The sequence below is a fragment of the Podospora pseudopauciseta genome, assembly GCF_035222475.1.
Source record: "Podospora pseudopauciseta strain CBS 411.78 chromosome 5 map unlocalized CBS411.78m_5.2, whole genome shotgun sequence".
Taxonomy (NCBI): Eukaryota; Fungi; Ascomycota; class Sordariomycetes; order Sordariales; family Podosporaceae; genus Podospora; species Podospora pseudopauciseta.
In genome coordinates this window covers 136,052-160,184 of record NW_026946666.1, presented here as the reverse complement: position 1 = coordinate 160,184, position 24,133 = coordinate 136,052, and the positions used below count along the sequence as shown (strand labels likewise).

Here is a 24,133-nt window from a genome sequence, read left to right as displayed (position 1 = left end):
CATGTTTCGAGTAACGTTCTTTCCCAGATATTCCGACTTGGTAATGATGACGATGCGAACCCAGCCCTCAAGAGACCAGTCACGATACCCAAGTGCGGCAAGCACAGCCTCCATCTCAGCTCAATCCTTGGTGCTCTGATGAACCTGGCCATCTGCGCCCGCATCCTCCCAGAAACAGTAGCTAGACCTTGCCAAGTTCGAATATGTTGAACCGGAAGGAGGTTCCCAGCCATGCCGAAGGGGTCATGGTCACTGGGAAATACACCCGGCCATGGCATATCGAGCGCGATTTGCAACTAGGCGTCTTGGTACAGTTCGATCTCTAAACTCCATGATCACCGGATGCTCGTACGCATTTCGGTGGCCACGTAGGTTCGCATTCATGATCCTATCGTAGCTTTGGAATTTGATGTTTCCCGGTGTTTCCATGACTTTCCCCTGTGTTGGCCGCAGTTGAAGAAGTAGGCGGTTCGAGGTTCAGAGTCCAGGTGCAGAGGACTGTGGGAGAAAACAAGTTGCTTTATACATGCTCAGGGTACCTACAACACAATGACCGCAAAAGCTACCTCAGCTAGCACGCGCCGACAACATTCTCGGTATCCCTTGGGGTTTGTCCCACTGTTACTACCCCGTCGCCACAATTATAGTACTGATTCATCCACACAACGTCTGATTGCTGATCAAATACCACTATGTATGCATGTGTCAGCTTTGTAGATATTTTGCTGACTCTAAGAAACGGGCAAGACTCACAATAAGCACCCCTGATGAACGTGTCTCCCAGCACATAGTACGTGCTCCCATAATCCGCCGGCTGCACCCCAAGCATGCACCTGCCCGGGTAGAGCTGGTAGATGAAATCCTTGTACCGCACATTGATCACCATCGCGCCGCTGTTGAACCCAAAGTCCACCGTCCCCGCCACGTCCCTGTACTTACAGTCTACAAAGTAATTCCCCTGTGTGTCAATCTCGGCGTTGAACTGCTGCCCTATCACCGCCACGAGGTCCTCCCGGATGTAGCTCAACGTCGAGCCTGTGTCGATCAACGTCGGCATGGAAAACCCTTCCCGAGGTGTGTACAGTTTTCCTGCCTCTTTTGGCTTCGTCAACCCGACGCTGGTGACATTGACCCAGTATTGCACCCATCTCGGATCCTGCTCTTTGACGGGAGGCCAAATGGAGACCGGGACCAGCGGCCCGGCAAACTTCCAGCGGTTGACTCCGCCAAAAATAATCTCGCTGAAGCCGTCGCCGTCGCCGCCGAGGCCGAGGCTGAAGATGGGGGCGGATATCATCTTCTGGGAGACCATGAGGTTGAGGACGGAGGGGTAGGGGATGGAATAGGGGTAAGCGTAGCCTAAACCGAGGATGCCAGCGAAGGTGTAGTTGCTGTCCGCTGCTACGGCGAACTGGACTTGGGGGATTTGAAGCACTTTTTAGGGGGTTGTCAGTCTCAAGCATGAAAGTGAGAAGTACCTGTAGAGTTGGGGGAGGTGTGACAGACTTGCAATACTCATCACGTCGCTCCAGTAGCTTCCTCGCACTGCCCCTGTGCCGTAGGTGACGGCAAAGTTGCCACCAATGTGCATGGCGGAGTTTGACTTGGATGGGAAGTAGTTGCCAAACGTCTGGCAGAGGGAATCCGACGCCGACGTGCTGCAGCGGGGGTTGACCCAGAGTTCGTACGAGCCGGTGTCTACGAAGACGCGGACTTTTTGAGGGGGCGTGCCAATGTCCACTATAGAAAGAAGTTTGTGGACTTGTCAGCAGGGGTTGAAATCAGGTGGAAATTGAATTCAAGGGTGGAGCACGAACACTGGATGATGTAGGCAATGCCGCCCAGTTCTTCAAGATTGGACCAGCCCCATCTTCTGTCTGCTGCTCGGCGATGCAAAGTCGGAGACTGCTGGGTTGGTGGGGATCTCGTTATTCTAGTCAGAGTTGGCGTTGGTCTTGTCGATGATGACGCATGAGTAGGTTGGAAGGGTTGATTTGACTTCAAAGATGGGGAGTCATTCTGAGGGTCGGTCGGGGTCCCCCAATGCCAGCCCCTTTTTGACTTTCCCTTACTCTTGAACTTCTGTCTCGACACCGGCATGCGCACATAGCCTGGGTCTCTTGTACGCTTCCCTCCGCCCTTATCACCATCATCGAGTGAATGTTCATTGCTGAGATTAGGAAGACTGGCTCCATGACTGACTGTAAGAAAAAGAGTGGTGTATATGGCGAAGTGAAGCAACATGGTGCTGGTAAAGTTGTCCCAACTGTTCGACGCTGGGGTTTTCCAGTACCCCGACAACAATGACGCCTACCCTGGAGGTTCGACGTCAACTAGGTGAGAGGTGAAGATCGTAAAATGTCCGCTGCACACGGCCATGCATGCAACGCTACAAGCAGAGGAGGTATCACGGAATCTCAAATGCAACGATGGGCAGGTAAGCTTTGGGTGAAGGGAAGACGAAGTGAACCACCTATAAAGCTATCATATCTTGTGGAAGAACTAGCCCCGCGCTCCAAATTGAGAAGAGAAACTGTCAGCGGGAGCGCTGACTGCATTGTCACTTCTTCCTGCGGTTAGCTGTTTCAGTTCTCAGCTCGTGAATGGTGATCAGCCCAAGATCTGGGGTAAGACGGGAAGCGGTGCTTTTAACCGATCCGGGGTAAGGCAGACATGATCGCGTCGAAGGATCTGCCGCGCCTGTGATATGCTGAGCGGCGGATAAATACCTAGGTACGGATTACACCCGTCACGACTGCCGTGCAGTCTGTTCAGCTCTTTTGCCGGCGCATATTCCAGTTCGCTTAAGACCCAAGAAAACCGGTGGTTTGGTTCAGGTTACCACTCTAGGCTTGTGCATGTTGCAGTTGGGTGAAGCAACCACTACTCCATATTGATCTGGAGGACTGGATTCGAGCGAAATCCAACAAATATTTGGGTAGTTGAAGAAATCATGTTGAGTTACCGTCTAGTTCCTCATCTCGGGCTTCGTCAAATGCTGTCATACGACAAGAGGCCGATTAGGACATGGTCATGGATGTCAGAGATCCAAGCTCAACAGCCTACCCCCAATTCTGCTCCTCGTCTCGCAGACCACCAGCGCCTCCCCGTGACCGACTCCTAGAATCCCTGGCCATGAACTCCCCTCCTCGAAAACAGTATCAGCCTCCCGACTCCAGTTGATCACTCCATTCCCCAACCCAACCCCTAAAACAGTCTTGATCTTGGCCCCAGAAGGCCATACCCCTTTGTTCCCATCCTCATCTGTCATAAATACCACCGCCACTCCCTCCCCACCAGCCAGAGTCACAATCTGCGGTGCCCCGGCATTTTTACCCTCTCCAGATGGCTTGTACACCTCTTGCCTTGACGCCCAGCTCAGTCCCTCGTCGTACGAAATCACCGCCTCAATGCTAAACCTCCCAGGCCCACACCTTGTGGTCTCCAACACCATCACCAGCGCCTCTTTGCCAGAAACTGCATCCTTCATACCGGCAATTCCCACCATCCCATCTCTCAACCCCTCCTCCCCCGTAATCCTCCTCGGCTCTGACCACGTCTCCCCGCCATCCCCACTAACAACCATCATCGTGTCCTGCCTCTGCCCCTGCTCCGCCTCGGCCGAATAAAACAACTGCACCTCCTCTCGCCTCCCCACAGGAATCCTTACAAACGGCTCCCACACCCCATCTGAGCCCCCTTTCTCCACCGCCTGGCTCAAATACTCCCAAATCCTCCCCCCATCCCGAGATCGACAAACCGTAATCCGGAACCAGGTCGGCTTATTACCATCTTCACCGCTCAAATCATGGTTCCTAAAAGCAGCCAACACAACCCCCGGCTCCAGCTCAGCAAGAAAACAGTTGTCGCAGTCACCGTGGGAGCGTGTGATTTCCCCCACGACTTCGAACGAACGAGCTTGGTCAACGCTGCGTGATACAACCAGGACTCTCTCCCCGTCAGAGCCAAAGGTGGTGTAGCTCTTGAGGAGGGAGCCGTCGGATAGCTGGCACAGACGGGGGTAGGTCCCTTGCGTGGAAGGGGGAAAGTGGTCCTCGGTGGAGATGTGGAGTTGCGGGAGGGGAGGGGGGCGGTCGTCGTTGTTGCCAGGGTCGAGGTTATCTGCTTGATTCTTCAGGTCGAAGCCGAGCTTGGAGAGGAGGTACCCGGCCATGTTTGGCAAGGAGGGTGGGGATCGAGATGGAAAAAGGCAAAAAGTGACGACTCGTACGTGGCGGGGGTGATGAGTGAGTTCGTTGGAGGGGGAAAATGGTGTAGGAAGAGGGCCGAAAGTAACTCGCTATTTGTAGCCGACTCGGTGACCGTTACTGGGGCTTTGTGCTGGTGTGTGGTTCGTGGTAGGTACGACAACGGGAGCAAACTGGTACGACGACTTGGCCAACGGTTGCTCGCATTTTCTGGCAGGAGCAAGCAAGCACAAGGTGACCCAAGAAGATGGGACATGACGTAGGGGAAATGGAACAACAATACACTTCAGAAAATCATGGATGCTTCGTCAACTATATACACTACAAAGATGTAATTACCGCCAACTATAAATAAAAAGTAAAGGACTGTAAGAAAATGTATGCTATGTCGGACCGAATCTCTAGGCAGTTATGTGTGTGTGTATGTGTGTGTGTTTGTGTGTGTCTGTGTGTGAATGTCATCATGTACTTTTCCCCAGTTGGAAACCCATTTCCAACCTCCCATAAGTTTCTTTGACATTGGAATCCGTTTCCGTCTATTACCCTTTCGTCATGGTGAGTGAGAAAATGAAAACCAAAAAACAAAGGCTTCCTTGCACGCCGGCCCGCCCGCCAACCCGACATAAAACACCAACATGGCTGCAACAGCAACAAGACGCACAATAGGCATTACGATAAAGGTAGTATAGCAAAACCTTTAGGGCTTCTCGACCTGCTCCTTCCTGAAGAACTTGAAGAACCCAAAGGGGATGATCAGCTGGAATCCCAGACACACCCAGAAGTAAGGACTCGCTGCTCCAGGCATGATGCCCTGGCTGAAGTCAGGGAACGTGGTGTTGGGCGAGAGTGCGTTGGGACTGGTCGCCCGCGCCAGCATGGTGAAAGCACTGCCGATGACCTGGGCGCCCACCAAGACGGTCAGGACGTGCTGTCTGGTCAGCGTGGCCAGCAGCAACATGCCCAACCCGACGCCCTGGATGTTGTCCAAGAGACCCAACCAGAGCCACAGGCAGCGGGAAAGAATGGCTGAGCCGACAGGGCCACCAGCCCACGGGAGGTACCAGCCGATGCCGGATGTGCCCCAGAACTCTTGCGCCCACCGTGGTGCGCAGAGGCCGATGGCGAAGATGGGCAGGAGCCAGGTGTGCTCCTCGCTGAAATGAGAGAAGCCCCACAAGACGAGGGCCCAAAGGCCGACGTAGAAGCCCAAGGCAAGCAAGAAGATACCCCAGCCGGGAACGTGCTGCGTGTTGAACAGGAACTGCCAGCTGCGGCCATAGGGAGCCGACAGCCAGTAGTTTTGGATGATGATCATGACAAAGAACCAGGGGACGACCTTGCGGCGCCAAAGCGAGATCCAGAAACCGGGAATGCTCGCCGGAGATTGCCGGTAAAAGTCAGGGAGACCAACATAAAGCATGGCACCAATGGCCCACATGAGCAGGCAGATGGGAATGCCGACGACGATGGCTTGGGGGACCTTGGAAGTGCCGACGAAGATGGTGGATGTGGGATCCAGAGTCGAGACAATGGAGCCCCAGTACCAGAGACCAATGCTGAACACCTGCGCAAAGCCCGACACCACGAGGGCACGAGTGATCCACTGCTTGGTAGGCGCGCCACCTTCGTCACCAAAGTTGAGCGCAAAGGACAGGGCACCGGAGCTGGCGCCAGCGGCATAGAAGCAGGTGGCAGCTTCCTCGAGCTTGTTGGACACGCGCCAGTCGGAAAGCAGGGGCGAAATGCCAATCAACATGAAGGCAAGACCGTAAAAGAACCACGGGGCCGAGAGCGAGTAGACAGACTTGAAGTTTCTCTCGAGTGCCCACCAGATCAACGACGTGGCCAGGTAGGTAGCGGCGACCATGTAGAGCTTTTCTGGCGTTTGGTTGGTTTCGCCTGTGAGGAGGACAATCTGGTACGAGCTGACGGAAATGACTTGCTGGAGGGCGAGGAAGAATGAGTAGATGGGCCAGTCACCGATGCGAATAGACATGATTCTGCACAACAAGGAAGGTTAGCATCGTTATTCATGTTCTCCAGACGGAGGGTGTGTGTTCATACCTCTTGAGACCTGTTGGTGCTCTGTAACCATCGCCCAACAGGAACTCATCGTCCACCATGCCGCCGCCGCCGCCGCCATTGCCTGGTGGCGAGGTCTCGAAGACGGACCTGGCCAGACCGCTGGGGGTCATGCTGCGGTGTCGTTGACGTCCACGGCTGACAACCGACTCGTTTCGCCCACCAAGACCGTTTCTCGACTCGGGCCGGCTGCCAGGGCTGCCGATGTGGGATTCTCTATACCGCCCAAGCTTGGCGTCACGATATCTTGCGAACCACTCCTTTTCGCTTCTCTTGAGGAATGTTTCGATGCACAGTTCGTTGGTCGAGTTGCCGGCGCTCAACGTCTCGAGCATGTCTTCGAACTCGGCATAGTACTCTCCGTTGGTGTCGTTGAAGAACTGGTCCACCTGCTGCAGCTTGAAGTCTTGCCTGTCACCGACGACATCGGGAAGACTGAGAAGACTGCTGTTGCGGTTGGCATTTCCAAAGGCCGGCCGGGGGAGGCTGAGTCCGTTGTCCGATGGGGCGAGTCCTGGGGAGTGCATGCCGTCTTTCTGGGCCCTGATTGCGAAACTGTCAACGCTGACAGTACTACTTTGGGCCGCGGGATTGGCGTACAGTGTGTTTCCATTGATGGAGCTGGCAACCGATTCACGAGGCGAGTTGGACTTCATACCACCTGCCCATGGCGCCGTGGGCGTGGGCAGGGCTTCTGGGGAAGCCAGTCTCGGCGTCATGAGGCCTTGTTCTGGTCCTGGACTTGGGCTGGGGGTGATTCCTGGAGTGTGAGCGCCGCCGGTTGGATCCACGTAAGTGTTCGAGATGTTGCTGGCACGAGACGATGGCCTGGTCCCCATGGGGCTGGGGCTGAGCGCATCAAACTTCTTCTTCTTGGCCTCCTTTTGGTGGATGCGGATGGACTCGCTGTAGAGCTCGTCCAGCTGCTTGAGCCACTGGGCGACGGGGAAACGCTGCTTCGCACTCCACGCTCTCATCATTTGGCGCTTGTTGTGTCTGCAAAGTATCAGGTGTGTCAGTCGTGTTCGTCAGCAAAGGCAGGAACGCTGTGGTCAACTTACTTGCAATCCAGAGCCGAGACAATAGCCTGCCTGAACTGCTGGAGCAAATGGGAGGGGGTCATGGACTCGACAGTGTACCAGAAACCGGGCATCTGACCAAGACCACCAACACGAGCGCCGACACCGAGCGCACCCTTTCTTCCGAACTCGACGGCAACCAGGCCGAAAGGTTCATCACGAGACGGAATCAGGGCGAACTCGGCACCGCTGAAGATGTATGGCGGGAGTTGGGTGAACTCGGGCTTGCTGTAGACCCTCTTGGGGTACTTCTTCATCAGCTTTTCCAACTTGAGGGCCGCAAAACGGCCGTACAGATCAATGACGGGGCCGACGCAAATGAGCTGCGTCTTGGGGTACTTCTCCAAAATGCTGGGGAAAATATCAGCGATCAAATCAACACCCTTCTGCAAACTCCAACGCCCGACGAAGACGAAGAGCTCGGCTGTGGGGTCCACCTCAAGGCCAGCCCACTCTTGGGCCTGACGGCGGAGGTCGCCTCTCTTCTCCTCAAAGCTCTGGTCAATCTCGATCTCCTTCGACTGGTTCGAGATATCCTCGTTCGGGTCCCAGTCGGCAGTGTCCGAGGGGTCGGGGTTGGGCAGCTGGCCAATGTTCTTCAAACTCCAGAAGATAGGGTAGCGGGCCAGAGAACGGTCACCGTATTTTCGGGACACACCGACGGCACCAAAGCCACGTTGGTGGATACGGAGGTAGCTCGCACCGGCGTGGAGCAGGTTAAACACGGAACCATACTGGACATAGTCCCTGACCACCTCGGGGGGGAGGTTAAAGACCTCGCAGACTTCCTTTTGCTCCTCAGGTGTGCGCATAGGCCACATACCTTGGAACTCGGCGTTGTGGAGCGAGAGACAGCAGGGGACGGTCTGAGGAAGGAGATACAGAGGGGCGGCGGCACCGTGGTAGTCGTTGATGTGGTAGATGTCGACGGGGAACCGGCGGATGGTTTCGGCAATGCAGGAGTTCCAGGCGGCGTACAGGATGGCCGACTCAATGTCGTCCATGCGCGCGATGTAGGGGTTGGCCTTGGTCTGCTTGCGGAAGATGGGGGCGTCCAGGAGGACGTAGGTGATGTTGTTAACAGTATAGTAGTAGACCTCAATCTCGTACGGCTGGCCCATGACCTGGACGTACATGGGCTCGGCGGCCTGCATGCTGTCAAAGGGATACGTGACATCGCCGACGACCGGAATGACCCAGATGAGGTTCATGTGCTTCAGGGCAGAACCCATGAGCTGAGCCATCACACCGAGACCACCAATCTTGATCTTGATGCCAAAATCGTCAATGTTGTACTCCATGGTCGCGATCAAGACGGTCCTCTGACCACCGCCGCTACCAAAAGGAACCAAGGCAGCGCTGGGAGGCGGGGGAGGCATGGGGCTCATCTCGACACCACCCTTGCCAAGATTCCGGAAGTCAAGCTTGGACAGGTTGCCAAGCTTGAGCGGGACCCAGCCCTTGGAGCTGAAGCCGGACTTGTTGATCTTGACCTGGTAGAAGCTGTGCATGTAGATCCAGCCTGCAAGCACGGCGAGCAAGACGGGAATGATGGCAAGGAGGATGAAGAGAACCACCTGGATGCCAATGTGACCAGTGGGAATGTACTCGAATCTCCACGTGGCGTCGTTGTAGACGAGCTTGTAGGCGAGCTGCGGCAGGGGGGGGGGCTCGGTGATGTTGATCACGTTTCTGGCCAGACTGCTCGGGGGAAGACGGTCGACGATGCCGTCGTTGTCAATGTCACCGTAGATGAAGCCGACATCGGGCTGGTTGTCGGGATTAATACCCCAAACGTTCAGCTGGAACTCGGCCGGCCACTCATACATGTAGTGCAGCTCCCAGGTGTGGTGGTGAACCAAGTCCATGGAGCCGGGCAAGCCGGCATCATAGCCCCACTTGTTGTACGGACCGTGGATTCGAATGTGTGGGACATGGCGCTCAAAGGTGATGTCGTTGCTGTCGGCGTGCTGGATGAAGCCGGATGAGCCGAGGGGCTTGCTGAAGTACTGAACCTGCAGGTGCTTGCCCTCCCACTTCTGCAGCTCCGTGCCTGTCCAGAGAGTGTTGTCTCGGTACATGGCGTCGACTTCTTGGTATGTCTTTTCGGCGTCGTACGGGAACCACTCGCTCCAGAGGGAACCGAAGTCGGTGCTAAACCTGAAGTGCGTAGCGCCCGCGGCGCTGTGATTGATGGCCATCCTGTTTCCATCAAAGTGCAAGAGGGTGCGGGAGTAGTTGGCCGACGATGGAAACACGACCGGGTTGTTTGGCGCCCCAAACCGGATCAAGAAATGATCATTGGCATTGGTGCTGGCAGATCCGTCCTCTCTAGTAGCGTTCCTGACGGACAGCTTGATGATGCCGTCTTGGACATTGGTGAGCTTTCCAGTGATCTTCCAAGTTGACTCGATCGACCCGATGTACTCGCTCTTCTCGGAGGGGGTAAACGTCCCACAGGCATTGTTGTCCCAGGTGATGTCGAGCTTCTTGGGGTTGGCTATGCCCGAGTGGTCCACCGTGAGGACGGCGGTGGTCGATTTCTTGACAGAGTCGCAGTCCATCTCGTGGTTGAACTCGAGACGAATCGGGATCACGCCGCCCTTGCCGGTGGAATCGATAGACATGTCATGACCGGGTTCAAACTTGGTGATCATGGGAGCCGGCTCGAGCCAGCTATCCTTGAGCACATACATCTTGAAGCCATAAGGGGGCATGACAATCTTGCTGAGACAGCCCGCATTCTTGGTGCTGTTGCCGAACTCGTTCTTGACAGGAGAAGCCTCGAGAGTGATCTCAGGTCCGTCCTCAAAGACATCCCGAATCTTGGTGCCAGCGTCAAAGGGAGCGATGAAGGCGCCCTTGTTGGAGGTATCGGGGTTGCTGCAGTCAAATTCGTAAGTATGGGTCTTGTTACGGTTGCTGTAGATGAGCCACACAGGCTCTTCGTCCTCGGGTTGCGTGTCGGAGGTCCCCCGGCCAACGCTCCAGATACCAGTCTCGGTCAAGTTTGTGCTACCATCCAGCCAAATCTCCTCGGTTTGCTTGGCGAGAGTCTTGAGGTACCAGCCATGATCGATGCTGCGAAGGTGATCGCGGATGGCAAACATGTGCTTGAAGGTGTTCCGCAGATGGGCCGCAGGATCGCGGTGGTCACGAGCAACGCCGTCGTCCTGGCAGCCGAGACGGCCCTTCTCGACGGGCCAGCCAATGTACTGCGTGACGTTGAGCTGGAAGCACCCGTGTGCCTTCCACGCTGGCGAGGGGGCCATCGCCTGGCGACCGAAAACGTAGTTGGCAGCCGTACCATCGAGGGCGTAGAGCGCCTGCTCCTCGCCGTAGTAGATGATGGGCGCGCCGGGGAGCACAAACGTGATGATGAAATAGGCGAGCAACTGACGCTCCATGCCCTGAACAACCGACGGCCAACGGAACACATCCTGATTGGTGGCACCGTAGAGATGGCGAGGGTCGAACTTGCCCGTGTTGGCATTGTACATGTCGTTGGTCTTGAGCATCTCGTGCCAGGTCATGACCCAGTCGACAGACAAGTCGAAACCGGCCTGGAGATGGCCACTGAGGCCGAGGAAACGCGTCATGGAACGGTAGATGGAGTAGTGGAAAGCACCGCCGTCGAGGGCACTGTTGCCAGGCTCCCGGACAAAAAGGTCCTGGTTGTTCTTCCAGTCCGAGTCCATGTTCATGGCCTTTTCGGGATGCAAGTTCTCGGCCGCCCCGGGCTCGCGGCCACGGCCAATGTAAATGGATCCAAGCGTGTTGCCGCTCGTGATTTCACCAAAGACGGCAAAGTTGGTCTTGCCAATTTCGGTGGCACACTTGCGCATCGCAGAGCTGAAGGAAGCCTGGGCGTCCACCGTGACCTGGACGGCCTTGTCGATACGGAAAGCATCAATGTCCAGCGCCCTCACGGCCATGCAAGAAAAGTGTTCAATACGGGCGGCCACAGAAGGATGCCAGTCGCGGAGACGATCCTGCACCGAGGCGAACTTGGCCAGCTGACGCTGCCAATCGGGAAACACACCGAAGGCTTCGATATCACCATACTGGTCAAAATCACTGTTGTAGCAGCCCTTGAGTCCTGGCGGCTTGATGCGCTTGCCGTCCTCGTACCAGAATTCGGGGTAGTCACATGTTTCGTTGTACTCGTTACCGATGGAGAAGTCGGGGTACACACGATCAGACTTCCACAGAACCTTGTGTTCTTCGGTCCGGAAAGGCGTCGTCTCGTTGAGGAAGCCCTCGAAACCAATCAGATCACTCATGCTGCCAGGGAGAGACATGTCAGATTTTGCACCACCTCAGCGGAACCACCTGCTGGAAGCAAACTTACGTAGCCATAGTGTTATCGATGATAACCCACATGTTGCGCTCGTGAATTTCATGGATAACCTCCTGCCACTCACGGATGTGTCCAAAGTGCTTATCAAGCATAGTCAAGTCGATGGGCTGGCATGGCCTCGGTCAGTACATCTTCCACTACCACCACACCCAAGATAGGTGAGCTCTAGTTGCACATACCGAGTAGGAGTCGGCACCCCATGGCAAGTTGATGAAGGGAGATCCAGCAATGTAAATGGCCTGTCGTCTGTCAGCACCCTCCGCCCTCTCTTCTTTGATGGTCGAACCCCCCGCCCCCGCCGTTCAGCATACCTTGGCACCCATGCCAGCAATGTAGTCGAGAGAGTCTCTCAGTCCTTCGAGATCTCCTCCAAAGCGTAGCTGCGTGCTCATCATGTCGGTCTCGTAGAGGGTGCCGTTGATGTCGTCATTGTTTGGGTCGCCATTGACCCATCGATCTAAAAAGAGAGTGTATACGGGCATCCGCCAGTTTGTGGGGGAGTCCATGTAGGTGTAGTTTTCTGGTCGTAGAGAGACATCGTAGTCATATTCGAGCGGCGTCTTGGCCGACTTCTTCGTGTTGAGGTTCCAGTTCTCTTCATCCTTGTCGTATCTGAGGCCTTGAACGAGTGTGGTGGCCGTAAGGAGGGTGATGAGTAGGGCATTCGAAAAGAACGGAGGGCGGATCATGTTGACCGTCGCTCGCCTCTCATTGGGAGCGACAGTAGGTTTGGAAACGAGAGACAATGCCAAATAAAAAACAAAAGACAAGACAAGACAAAAATTCAGCAGTACGACTTTCGAAAACACAACAATACAAAGAAGGACGATGATGGCAACCACCAACAGATTAGAAAGGGAAAAAGATGCGCGCTATCGAAGCCCTCCCCCCCCTCCCGACCCCCGGACGGACGAGACACGTTGGACAGGCCAGCCAGCCCTAGCTGTGAATTCCACGACACGACGAAGCCCCATCCGGTCACAGAGAGAGAGAGGCGGGAAAAGGGGGCATGGAAACCCGTGGTCAGACCTTCCAAGTGGAGATCTGGATGCTGGGCGTGGGAGCATCACAGCTGCCACACCTCCCCAGCTCGCGTTGGCCACCCTCGCGCGCGGAAGAATACCGGAGCGCAGATAGGCGGAGCCGCGTCGAGGCCACTCAGCCTATCAGTTGCTTTTGATAGGAATTATCACTTTCGGCATGTTCGCTCGTTGGCTCATCAGCTCTCCTTTTCCCACTTCATCTCGACGGCATCGACATCATTTCGCGGACCCTCGGCCATCTCCTTGGAAAGGCCGTCGAAGGAAAGCAGATGCCGGCATGGCCCCCGTGAGACGGTGAGATGAACATGAAGGCCAAAACAAAAACACAAGTTCTCGACATGAAGAACCCGGCAAGGCAGAGGAGGCTGGTGGGCGGATGTGGATGAATGCAACAGGTGGTGCCTTTCCCAATTTTCCCTTATCCAGGCCTTGGCCGGTGCGACGGTGCACTGCTGCCCCTTTTCTTGGGACGGGCGATAAGGCGGGTTAGACTGGAAGCTTGAGAGGCTTGTCGAGGTTCATGGTGCAAAACCTGTGTCGGCACGGTGGAGAGTGCCCTGGTTTGTCGCCTCCGACCCTCCATGTCCAGCGCACTGTGACCATTGGGCCCTGGCAGCTTGATTCGATACGAGCGTGCGCAGACAGGGATCGCAGAGGAGGTACCGCGGCAGATTCGATGCGACCCGCTCGATCGGGCTTCGGAAAGCGGAAAAGAAGAAGTCTTTGCGTGCTTGTTCGCGCCTTGCCACGGCCTCTGTCGACTGCCCAGCGCGACGACAAGAAATGTCCCTGCTGCTTTGGTGTCGTTCTGGACCATTGCCCTGGGTTGATGGCACTCACTGCAAGAGAAGAATGTCGCGGATGTCTCTGTGTTGCTGACACTGACAGGCCGAAACGACGAAATGACCGGGATGGAGCCAGCTGTTAGTGGCCTTCGTGTTTCTGCTTCTGCTGCTGGTGCTCCTTTTTTTTCTCTGGAGAAGATGTTTCGGTCGGCGGCTTCGAGTTCCTGAAAAGAGTGGTGCGCCAAGAACGAACAAAAGGTCCACACCCCTTCGCTTACCGGTACCTACCTGGCTAGTGTTCCGTCATTCGACGCCACACCGCGGCGCGCGCGCGCTGGCATCCCCCATCCCGCCTGGCAAGCAGGTCTGCCATCTGGCATACACTAACACCCGACAACGGCTATGTTCAACGGCAGGATGACTTAGCCCTCTGTGCCTCTTCAACACCGCACGCCTCGGAAGCTTATCCCGACCATAGATGTGTAGGGTAGATAGACCTTGGAAGTCATGTTAGTTAGTAGGTACGGATGCCTTACTGCAACACTGCCGCCGGCAGAACCGTTACATGAGAAAAACAGAAACGCCCCTAATTTCAGTCCAAGAAAAAGCCTGCAGTTTAAAGCGGAGACCGGATGGGTCAACATTCGACTGACACGAGTCGGCGTGGCAGGGGTCCCCTACTGGTTCCCCATTCTCGCAAGCAATGCACAGTGTCCAGCCTCTTCTTGGACTGTCTTGGCTGGTAGGCTCATCTCCTCATCTCTCATCTTGTCCCGTTGCATGGACACCCCATGAACACACCCCCCCAATGTCAACCACTGGCCGGTGTCCCCGGGGCCCTCCCGACATGCCCAGCACAGTGGTGTCGGGTCGAAAAGCGTGTCCGTAGCGTCCTGTAGAGACGCGGTGTTCCCTCCCCCTGGGCCCCCCCCCTTTTATTTTCCCCAGAGTCTGTCCAACCTGACGCCAGTCATCTTTGACACCTCAACGGTTGTTTATTCCCTACATTCGCTTTATACACACATTCCCAAAAACGCCGTCTTAGGCGTATTCACACTCTTTTTTTTTTTTTTTGCCTTTCGGCCCCAATGTGTTAGGACGAGAAGCAAGAAGACGAAGAAAGAAGGGGGTATCTGACCCGAGTCACTCACTAAGCATAAATAACAAGGAAGGAGGAAGAAAAAAAATATTGGGCCGAAGACACCGGTGCATCCGAACCAGCTTTTCACTGCCCGTCTTACAAGTATCGTCGCTTTCCTATTTTGGGATATTCTCAGCTTCTGCTTGACAGCAAGACACCCACCATGCGAGCTTCACTCTTGAGCCTGGCTGGCGTTGCCAGTCTGGCCTTCTCTGGCCTCGGCCTTGCTGCCGACGCTGAGGAATGGAAGACACGATCCGTCTACCAGGTCATGATTGACCGTTATGCCCGCACCGATGGCTCCATCGACCACGAGTGTGAGGCCCACGAGTTCTGCGGTGGCACCTGGAGAGGCTTGATCAACAAGCTCGACTACATCCAAGACATGGGCTTCACGGCCATCCAGATCAGCCCCATCAACAAGAACATGGAGGAGCACACTGCCGCCGGTGACCCCTACCACGGCTACTGGACCACCGATCTGTATGCCCTCAACGACAAGTTTGGCACCGAGAAGGACTTCAAGGATCTGGTGGCCGAGCTCAAGAAGCGCGACATCTACCTCATGGCCGATGTTGTCGTCAACCACATGGCCCAAAGGTTCGACAACAACCCCCCTCCCAAGGTCGATTACTCCAAGTTCAACCCCTTCAACGACGAGAAGTACTTCCATCCCTACTGCAATGTCACCGAGGAGGGCTGGTTGAACGCCACCGAATACCAAGACTGCTGGCTCTACCCCTATGGCGTTGCCCTTGCCGATCTCGACACCCGCAACGAATTCGTGATCAAGGAGATGAACAGCTGGATCAAGGGTCTTGTCAGCAACTATTCCATTGACGGTCTCCGCATCGACGCCGCCAAGCACGTCAACGACGAGTTCTTGCCCGGCTTTGTCAAGTCTTCGGGTGTGTTTGCCTGGGGCGAGGTTTTGACGGGCGAGACCGAGGACTTCTGCCGCTACCAGACTCTGGATCTCCTGCCCGGCATGCCCAACTATCTCGACTACTACAAGCTCATCGAGGGCTTCAACGGCGGCTCTTTCGAGAAGCTCGCCCAGATCAAGAAGCAGGCCATCAACAACTGCAACGACACCTTTGCCCTGGGCACCTTTGTCGAGAACCACGACATGCCCCGTTTCGCCAACAAGAACAGTGACATGGCCATTGCCAAGAACGCCATGACCTACGTTATCCTCAACGACGGCGTTCCCACCGTGTACCAGGGCCAGGAGCAGCACTTTAACGGCTTCGAGACTCCTCACAACCGTGAGCCTCTCTGGCAGTCCGGCTATGACAAGGAGTCGCCCCTGTACAAGCTCACCGCCACGCTCAACAAGGTGCGCAACCACATCATCAAGCTCGACAAGGACTATGTCAACACCGCCTCCGAGATCCTTGAGGCCAACAACAACTACTTTTGCACCAAGAAGGGCTCCTACGGCAGTCAGATCGTGTACTGCATCACCAACAACAGCTCCAAGGGCGGCAAACATTTGCTCACCGTTGGCGGCTTCCAGGCCGATCAGAAGGTCGTTGAGGTCCTCACCTGCCAGTCCAACCAGGCTGGCATGTCGGGCACTATCGACATGAAGATGAACAACGGCGTTCCCAAGGTCTATGTCCCCGCCGATGCGCTCAAGGACTCGGGCATCTGCGAGCAGACGACCGCTGAAGAGTACCAGGACGACACCAGCGGCGCCGGTGTGACCGGTTCCGCCACTGGTCTTTTGGCTGCTGCAGTGGCTGGGTGGGCCCTCATGTTCCTTGCCTAAGGCCTGCTACTTTGAGCGGGATACCCCCAGGAAGAGATTTTGGGTGGTTCATGTGTAAATATAGATATATACCCTCGGATGGAGTCTTGCACACTGCACACCTGATCCCAAGTTCCATATGCCGGTTTAATTCCTAACTTTTAATCTGCCCCCCTTCTTCGGTGATGTTTCATCGCTGATAACAAGATTTTTGACGGCTCAATGCAGTCATGAATCCTATCATGCTAAAAAAACAATTCTCTGGAGTACCTCAAATCCACGCAGTTCGTGATTTATCAACACAGTACCATGTTTGCCCGAGACTCTCTGGCCAGGTGTCCCTTAAGCGTCTACCGAAGGCGTCTGCAAGAGGGGGACGGGCCATTCGGCCGTTCTAATAGCCGCCGATTGGATCTGACCGTTGATGTTTTTTTGATGTTGGGGTTACACAACATGACGAACCAAGGAAATGTTTTGAGCTGGATAGAGCGGGTTAGACACGCCCTTTTTTGCTCTTTGGTGACTTGAGGTACATCGCAGACACACAAAGGGATTTTTCAGGCCGGTTCGGACTGCCTAAAATGAATTTCAGAGCCACGTTGTTGTACAGCTCTATGTGCGATATGTGCTGGTGTTTTTACGAAACCAGCTTCGTAGAGCTTTGCGGAGATAAGCTGCCCGTTACTGAAGCCGTGGCGACTATAAACCATGTCAGTTCTCGAACAGAACCCAACTCCTCGCATTAAACACCGATCTACCTAGGTAGTAACACAATTTCCAGCACTAGGGTTGGTTCCACAAGCTCGTTGGTCGTACAAAATCATGTTAGTATCTATACTGGACGTCCGTTGACGCAGAACAAGTTCTGAAATAAACGGCCAACAGATCAAAAGAGACCGTCCCAAAGCGGAGTACCTACAGAAACATTGGACGAGAACTATGCATAACCACAACATGCCGTGCGATGGGTGAATCTAATGGACATGGAGCGGACAGTTCAGAGCCAACAGCATAACGCATGTCGGCTTCCAAGCCGGCACTCTCAGGTCAGATAGACAGCAACCGTCTTCCCCATGTTCTTGGCAGGAAACACACTCCCGGTACCTCCAATCTCCAAATCTGACAGCCAGAGAAGGAGATTGAGGCGGTTTTTGATGTATAGACTTTGGTAAATGTCATCCAGTTTGATCCTTTAATCCGTCCGAGTAGGTGCATGCTTCTCTGTGGACATGACATCGATGTTGTCTTGTGGTTTTACCCCCAAGATTTCCCTTGCGAATAAGGTTACACGGTGAGCATGTATCTTACTCCTGCTGTTTTGCTTTATCGCTAAGTCACAAACCAAGGCAAATGAGGGGGGATTGGGCAACTCTGACATACACATTCACCACGTGGTTGAGTATGCCCACTATCTGGAGCATGGTTCATGCAGATGAGGTGGGTGTACCGGCTGACATCCTCCCGCGGTACTGTATATACGTGTGTGTGTGCCAGTATTGGCTCGTGCCATTGCAGGTTGCCATCTTCCGAATGTAGATCTTACAATGTCGCCACGGCAGCTACCAGCGTATTTCCTGGGGGCGTAAGTACTTGTTGTGCAACCAGTTCGCCTTTTCATTGTCCGAGGAAGCTCGGTGGTGTCGGTCCAACTCTCCTACTGCTATTGTTGAATGAGGGGGTTGGATGGAATGTATATATCTTGCAGGGTCGTTCGCGTGGCCGGCTGATCATTCTCGATGGGATTTACCTATAATATCCTCCTGATTCCCTTCCCCGGGTGCCATCTGGTTACCTTTTCTTGTATGTCCAGTGTCAAGACATACCACTGCTGACGTCTGTGTCAACAGTTTGGTAATCTGGGTGACAGACATCTGACAAAAGCACATTGCCCTCTTTCACATACCACCCAAAATGGCCATCGCCATCCGCCATGATCCCCACAGCCACGCCCACGAGGAGTCCATCCCAGGCACCGTGAGCCTCGCCGCCAAAGAGGGTGAAGAAACCCACTACGGCCAGGCCCTCTTCCCTGTCCCCTCGGCCGACCCCAACGACCCCTTACAATGGACCAAGTTCAAGAAACATATGATCATGTTTTGCGCCTGCGCCTTTTCCTTTCTGGGAATCTCTGCCTTGCTCGGACCGGCAGTGTACATCGGGCTTTGGTCCGCTCAGTTCAACGTCGATCCCAACACGGCGGCAGGGCTGGTGAACTACCCCAACTTGATTTTCGGTTTTGGGAGTGTGATCTTGGTGCCGTTGTACAAGAGGTACGGGAGGCGACCGGTCATGTTGCTGAGCCTGGTGGCATATATTGGGGGGATCATCGGGGCGAGTCAATCGACAACGTATGGGGGTTTGCTAGCATGGAGGATTGTGCATGCTTTTGGGAGTGGGGTTTGCGAGGCGTTGCCGGTACAGTTGGTGAATGACATCTTCTTCTTGCACGAGAGAGGGAAGAAGTTGGGGTGGTATACGGTTGCCTTGTGTCTGGGAGCAACTGGGCCGATGTTTTGCGGGTTTATGCTTGCGGCCGGGTATTCGTGGAACTTGTTCTTTTATGTCGAGCTGGCTTTTGGTGTCGCGCTTTTGCTCTTGTGTTTTCTTTTTGTGGAAGAGTCGTTGTATTTCAGAGCTCCTGTTGCTCCGTCAGGTGGGTCGTCAAGTGGGAGCAACCTCGAGGTTGTGACGTCGGCTGCGACCACGGCAGAAGGCAATGAGAAGAAGCGGCAGCCAGAGACTGCAGAGCTGTCGGGCAATTTTGTCCTTCCCCGGCGCAAGTCTTGGAAACAGCAGCTCAGTATCTTCCCGGACAAGTTCGACTACACGTGTGACTTTTGGGCCATGCCATTCAGAGCTTTCACCCATCTCTTGGTTCCTTCCACCTTCTGGGTCATCGCCACCTACGGCATCTATATAGGACTGTGCGGCTTCTCCTTCAACTTCGTCTTCCCGTTGAAGATTGTCCAGCCCCCATACAATTGGCCCGAGACAAATTCTGGTCTGAGCGCCATTGCGACTTTTATTGGCTTCGGCCTTGCTCTTCCTCTACTCCCGGCATCCGATATCCTGGCCGCGAGGCTCACAAGGAGGAATGGGGGCATCAGAGAAGCCGAAATGAGACTGGGGGTTCTCATTCCTGCCGCGTTTGTTGCTCCGGCAGGCCAAGTTCTCTTTGGTATGGCTGCAGCCAGAGATCTCCACTGGATATGCTACTTCATCGCGATCGGTATCACCCAGTGGGCTGGCTACTTTTACTTCACACTCACATTGGCTTATGCGGTTGATTCGTACAATGCCAACTTGAGCGAGATGCTCATCATCATGAACCTTGGCAAGCAGGCCATCAGCTTTGGTTTTAGCGGGGAGCTGTTGAACTGGATCCTCAAGCATGGATATGTCACGATTGTTGTGGCGGCTTTCGTCCCCATCTTGGTGGTAAACAACATGATGGTCTTCGTTTTCATGATCTGGGGCAAGAGAATCAGAGTGATGATGGCGAATAGTTGGCTGGCAAGGTTTCATGGGAGGAGTTTGACACGGGGCGAGGGACATTGATAAAGACCTATCAACCTGTGGGTACTGGGACTAGACTCTATCTAGGGGGATGAGACTCTGCTCATGCCTTAATTATAGCTTCTCAGATCAAAACTCTGGTTCGAATTGCGTCATCTGGTACCTACCTTAGCACCATGCAATGCTCCGTAGGTAGGGTACCTACCTTACCTTTACCTTACCCGCCTTCCGCCCAATGTAACCGGCTCATTGCGACTGACAGGCCTCGGTTTTTACCCCTATTTTTATACTCTGTTTGTTTACTTCATATTGCCAAAGCCACCTTTGCCAATTTGCTTTTTGCTTCTTCATCATGGGCAAGCGAGATAACAACCTTCACGATGGTACTTCTTTGTTAGCTAGACACGACGGAACCTCTCATCGAAACTGCTTGTACAACCGGCAGGCAACCCGAAGTACGAGAGACTTATTAGCACACGAGCTAAACGATGATGCGAAAGGAGCCCCTGATAAGATGGAAAGATATGTAGGTAGATTTGTATCTGTTTACGCAAGCTACCTTACGTAGCCTTTTCACTCGGAAATGGAGTTCTCCCGGCTGACCACCTCGGAATCAGAGACGGGTCCCTCTACGCCTTTGGTATAACATCAACGAAGCCGTTGACAACCCATGACCAATTGCAACAAACGAATCAAGAAAAACGCGCCTTATCACGACAACAAGATGGAGTTTTGCTCCTTTAGCTGTGTCCTGCTGTTGACAAATCAACCACCTTCCCGAACAGGAATGGGGGGGGCGCTCCACCAGCATGGGGGCCAAGATACAGATAACAACGGTCGTCTTCCAAGCGAACTTCCCCAGGATATGCAGATATCTACTAGACCCGATAACTACTGCAACTGCACAGCGCAAAAGACCACCTCTCGGATCCTTCGGTACGATGGTGAAGAGGGATCGGGGACAAAGTCTGACAAGGATCCAATCCACCCACGCTGCTAACCGCCCCTCCATCTTCTCCCAAAGCAGTCAATCAGAACAGAACACACCAGGGTAGGTATTCGCCTTCCTCGCGGGGGAGAGGCACGATTTGTCAAAGATTTACACAAACCGGGCGTTAGCTGTCGGGCAGGCGTCCATCCCGCACCTGACCTCAACAGGGGAACTGTGTATCGATGGAGCAATTGATCCGATTATGCGTGGGCGGACTCTTCGTCCATGTTCCGAGGCTTCACCTCTCCGAGCTCGGGATGGTAAGCCGGTACGGCCATGTTGAGGGCACCCTTCCGTATAAAAGACCCCGAGCCCCAGGCCTGCTGAGACTGTCTTCCGGGTAGAACGACCAGGTCCCACCACCCCCCTCTCCTCACAATGGTCGGCTTTACATCTTTCCTCCTCCTCGGAGGTGCTGCTGCTGCTTCAGTCAACCTCAACAGCCACCCTGTCAGGCTCGAGATTCGCCATGCCGTGACCTCTCGCCTTGGCAACGTCCACCTGTTTGTCGAGAGAGACGTGGCCGGTCCTGTCACCGTTTCCTACGGTTCTTGCTCATCTCTCTCTGCTAGAGATGCCCATCACACCGTGGGCGAGATCCAGGGAAAGAGACAGGAGACACGCCTTGTGTGGAAGCTTCCCGAGAGGTCTGAGTCTGGGGGATGCCTCTCCGCCTGGAACTCCGCCGGGCAGCTTCTGGGGAGGAGTGAGCCTCAGCTCCTCGAGAATCGCCACGCAAAGAGAGCAGAGAAGCGAGCTGGTCAGTTCAACTCTGGTGAAACAAGACGCACCTCACTTGCTAACGATCCACAGCCATCGCCATGACCAACGCCACGGGAATTGAAACCCTTGGTCCCTGGTTCGAGGGTGTCAAGCTCCTCCAGGACCAACAACCGGGGCCCATTGACGTCAAGGCCGCCAAGGAGAAGGAGGTTGCCATTGTGGGTGCCGGCATGTCTGGGCTGATGAGCTATCTCGTCCTCACTCAAGCGGGCCTCAAGAATGTCAAGATCATTGAGGCCGGCAACCGTCTTGGTGGCAGAGTTCACACCGAGTACCTGCGCGGCAAGGCTTTCGATTACTCCTACCAGGAGATGGGCCCGATGCGGTTCCCCTGGACCTACAATGATCCAGCAACCAACAGCACGCTCGAAATAACCGACTCTCAGATCGTCTTCCAGGTCGCCGAGGAGATCAACAAACTGAACAAGAACAGCAAGAACCTCACCGTCAGTTTCCAGCCTTGGTACCAGAGCTCACCAAACGGACTGGTCTACAGGAACGGTTTCAAGCTCCCATCCGGTCTACCACCAACTTCTGCCCAGATTGCGGCCGATCCTTCCTTGGGGACCCCTTCTATGCCCCGGGACAACTCGACCATCGCTTTGGCTGCGGCCCTGAGCGAGTACATGCCTCCCAGCAGTGTGTATGCGGATGTGGCCAACAACATGTTCAAGGCTCACAAGGACTGGATCGAGAACGGTCTCAAGGGTCTTGGAGGTGATACGTGGTCCGAGTTTGCTTTTCTGACACACCACCTTGGAGGTAGCCTCAACGACACAGATGTTATTGGCGGAAGCGATCACAGCTACTGGTCCAGCATCTACAGCGGCGCTTATTTCCGAGCCGCCTCCTGGAAGACCATCGATGGCGGCCTCAACCGTCTTCCCTTGGCTTTTCACCCGTTGGTCAACAAGGATACCATCATGAACCGCGCCGTCGAGCGTGTTGCCTTCTCCACCGACTCCATGACGGGTTCCAAGAAGGTCCAGCTCTCCTACCGAGACAGCAACCCCCGCAGTGGGAAGAAGTCCAATCTCTCCTCTGCCAGCTACGATTACGCCATTATCTCTGCTCCCTTCTCCGTCGTCCGCTCCTGGAGAATGCCCACCCTCCCTGCCACCATCTCCAACGCCATCCGCAAGCTCGAGTACGCCAACGCCTGCAAGGTCGCCCTCGAGTACAAGACGCGCTTCTGGGAGAAGTACGCCAACCCCATCCTCGGCAGTTGCAGCACCTCCACCGACATCCCTGGTATCGGCTCCATCTGCTACCCATCCTACAATATCAACGGCACCGGGCCCGCTTCCATTCTGGCGAGTTATGACACTGGCGCGCTGCTCGAGTCGCTGTCAGAAGAAGAGCACGTCCAGTATGTGTTGGACGCCATGACCGAGATCCACGGCGAGGAGACGAGGAAGCTGTACACTGGTCGGTACAACAGGCGGTGCTGGGCTCAAGACGAGCTCACCAGGGGTGGCTGGGCGAACCCAAGTATTGGACAGCATCAGCTGTATATTCCCGAGTACTTCAAGACTTATGATGGGGTACGTCTTCCTGCCTTGCTCAAGACTGACATGATAAAAAGCTAACACATGGACACAGTTGATCTTTGTCGGCGAGCACACCAGCTACACGCATGCTTGGATTGCCTCTGCTTTGGAGAGCGGTATCAGAGGTGGTGTTCAGCTTCTTTTGGGTAAGTTTCATCTGATGGCTCTGATAACATTTGGATGGGGGGCTAACAGTTTGACAGAACTTGGGCTGGTTGATGAGGCCAAGGAGGCTGTTGACAAATGGATGGCAAGATGGATCGATATCTGAGTCAATGAGCCAAAGTTCGCACAGATGCCATGACATGAAATAATGCCTAATGAATACGTACATAGAATAACAGCACCTTAATAATAGCTGGTTTTGGTGAGGAAAATGAGACATTTTGGCCATTTAGAGTTCTCTGCCGTGCTATAGGAACAAATCTTGGTTACCCCTGAATTACCCCTTTTCCCACACATGCCGGTGCACTGGCCAGCGCGCAATCGAGGTACTTGAGTCAGCATTCTACTAGGTAGGACAGAAATGCCCTGATTTGTGCAAAATTCCCGAGGTTTTCTTTGTAGTTGAGAGAACGCGTACGCCACGGCACACATGGTCGGTCTCTGAATGAGGCTCTGGATAAAGCTTCCCAGGAGCTCATATCTAGCTTTCACCAGCTACCGAAGGTCTTTGTGGAGATCTAGTCTTTGTTCTGTCCCGCTCAGTTGACCTGTCCAGACTGTCGGGCCAGACTTTCGCAAGCCCTTCAAGCACTAGGTGGATCAAAGATACAGAATTGCTGAATGTCTTCATTTCCACTCGTCCAGTTCTGCGAATACCTATGTCCGACATGGGCTTG

The 24,133-nt window shown here is 54.5% G+C and overlaps 7 protein-coding genes across 7 annotated transcripts; 4 read left to right on the top strand and 3 right to left on the bottom strand.

Annotated features, from left to right (window-relative positions):
• Positions 1–448: 448 nt before the first annotated feature.
• Positions 449–2,605, bottom strand: QC763_502710 (uncharacterized protein). The gene is made up of 4 exons (XM_062912869.1): positions 1,818–2,605; positions 1,507–1,740; positions 754–1,434; positions 449–690 (listed from the first exon to the last, which is right to left on the bottom strand). Exons 1-4 carry the CDS (start codon positions 2,242–2,244, stop codon positions 572–574), a joined length of 1,461 nt encoding a protein of 486 aa, XP_062763766.1. The 5' UTR covers positions 2,245–2,605; the 3' UTR covers positions 449–571.
• Positions 2,606–3,040: 435 nt separating this feature from the next.
• QC763_502720 (uncharacterized protein) lies at positions 3,041–4,174 on the bottom strand (the record flags this gene model as incomplete). The annotated part of the gene is made up of 1 exon (XM_062912870.1): positions 3,041–4,174. The coding sequence occupies one exon, from the start codon at positions 4,172–4,174 to the stop codon at positions 3,041–3,043; it is 1,134 nt and encodes a 377-aa protein (XP_062763765.1).
• A 294-nt stretch (positions 4,175–4,468) lies between these two features.
• QC763_502730 (uncharacterized protein) lies at positions 4,469–13,760 on the bottom strand. The gene is made up of 7 exons (XM_062912871.1): positions 12,041–13,760; positions 11,909–11,968; positions 11,721–11,836; positions 7,352–11,653; positions 6,273–7,286; positions 4,648–6,208; positions 4,469–4,627 (listed from the first exon to the last, which is right to left on the bottom strand). The coding sequence occupies exons 1-6, from the start codon at positions 12,416–12,418 to the stop codon at positions 4,906–4,908; spliced, it is 7,173 nt and encodes a 2,390-aa protein (XP_062763764.1). The 5' UTR covers positions 12,419–13,760; the 3' UTR covers positions 4,469–4,627; positions 4,648–4,905.
• Positions 13,761–14,209: 449 nt separating this feature from the next.
• On the top strand, positions 14,210–16,472 carry QC763_502740 (uncharacterized protein; the record flags this gene model as incomplete). The annotated part of the gene is made up of 2 exons (XM_062912872.1): positions 14,210–14,299; positions 14,835–16,472. Exons 1-2 carry the CDS (start codon positions 14,261–14,263, stop codon positions 16,470–16,472), a joined length of 1,677 nt encoding a protein of 558 aa, XP_062763763.1. The 5' UTR covers positions 14,210–14,260.
• A 560-nt stretch (positions 16,473–17,032) lies between these two features.
• QC763_0079200 (uncharacterized protein) lies at positions 17,033–17,714 on the top strand (the record flags this gene model as incomplete). The annotated part of the gene is made up of 2 exons (XM_062906084.1): positions 17,033–17,161; positions 17,337–17,714. 2 exons carry the CDS (start codon positions 17,033–17,035, stop codon positions 17,421–17,423), a joined length of 216 nt encoding a protein of 71 aa, XP_062763762.1. The 3' UTR covers positions 17,424–17,714.
• Positions 17,715–18,362: 648 nt separating this feature from the next.
• On the top strand, positions 18,363–20,009 carry QC763_502750 (uncharacterized protein; the record flags this gene model as incomplete). Its single annotated transcript, XM_062912873.1, has 1 exon — positions 18,363–20,009. The coding sequence occupies one exon, from the start codon at positions 18,363–18,365 to the stop codon at positions 20,007–20,009; it is 1,647 nt and encodes a 548-aa protein (XP_062763761.1).
• Positions 20,010–20,584: 575 nt separating this feature from the next.
• Positions 20,585–23,708, top strand: QC763_502760 (uncharacterized protein). Its single transcript, XM_062912874.1, has 4 exons — positions 20,585–21,718; positions 21,772–23,285; positions 23,344–23,437; positions 23,495–23,708. The coding sequence occupies exons 1-4, from the start codon at positions 21,337–21,339 to the stop codon at positions 23,560–23,562; spliced, it is 2,058 nt and encodes a 685-aa protein (XP_062763760.1). The 5' UTR covers positions 20,585–21,336; the 3' UTR covers positions 23,563–23,708.
• Positions 23,709–24,133: the final 425 nt, after the last annotated feature.

What these genes read in the sequence shown, in the direction of transcription:
- QC763_502710 (XM_062912869.1), bottom strand. Translation starts at nt 2,244, where the DNA reads ATGTTGCTTCACTTCGCCATATACACCACTCTTTTTCTTACAGTCAGT. An exon ending in CGACGTGATGAGTATTGCAA is followed by an intron (nt 1,435 to 1,506) that starts GTCTGTCACACC and finishes CCCCCTAAAAAG; the next exon opens with TGCTTCAAATCCCCCAAGTC. An exon ending in GTTCATCAGGGGTGCTTATT is followed by an intron (nt 691 to 753) that starts GTGAGTCTTGCC and finishes ATGCATACATAG; the next exon opens with TGGTATTTGATCAGCAATCA.
- QC763_502760 (XM_062912874.1), top strand. Translation starts at nt 21,337, where the DNA reads ATGGTCGGCTTTACATCTTTCCTCCTCCTCGGAGGTGCTGCTGCTGCT. An exon ending in ACTTCAAGACTTATGATGGG is followed by an intron (nt 23,286 to 23,343) that starts GTACGTCTTCCT and finishes ACATGGACACAG; the next exon opens with TTGATCTTTGTCGGCGAGCA. An exon ending in TGGTGTTCAGCTTCTTTTGG is followed by an intron (nt 23,438 to 23,494) that starts GTAAGTTTCATC and finishes ACAGTTTGACAG; the next exon opens with AACTTGGGCTGGTTGATGAG.
- QC763_502730 (XM_062912871.1), bottom strand. Translation starts at nt 12,418, where the DNA reads ATGATCCGCCCTCCGTTCTTTTCGAATGCCCTACTCATCACCCTCCTT. An exon ending in GTCTCGGCTCTGGATTGCAA is followed by an intron (nt 7,287 to 7,351) that starts GTAAGTTGACCA and finishes GATACTTTGCAG; the next exon opens with ACACAACAAGCGCCAAATGA. An exon ending in GCACCAACAGGTCTCAAGAG is followed by an intron (nt 6,209 to 6,272) that starts GTATGAACACAC and finishes CTTGTTGTGCAG; the next exon opens with AATCATGTCTATTCGCATCG.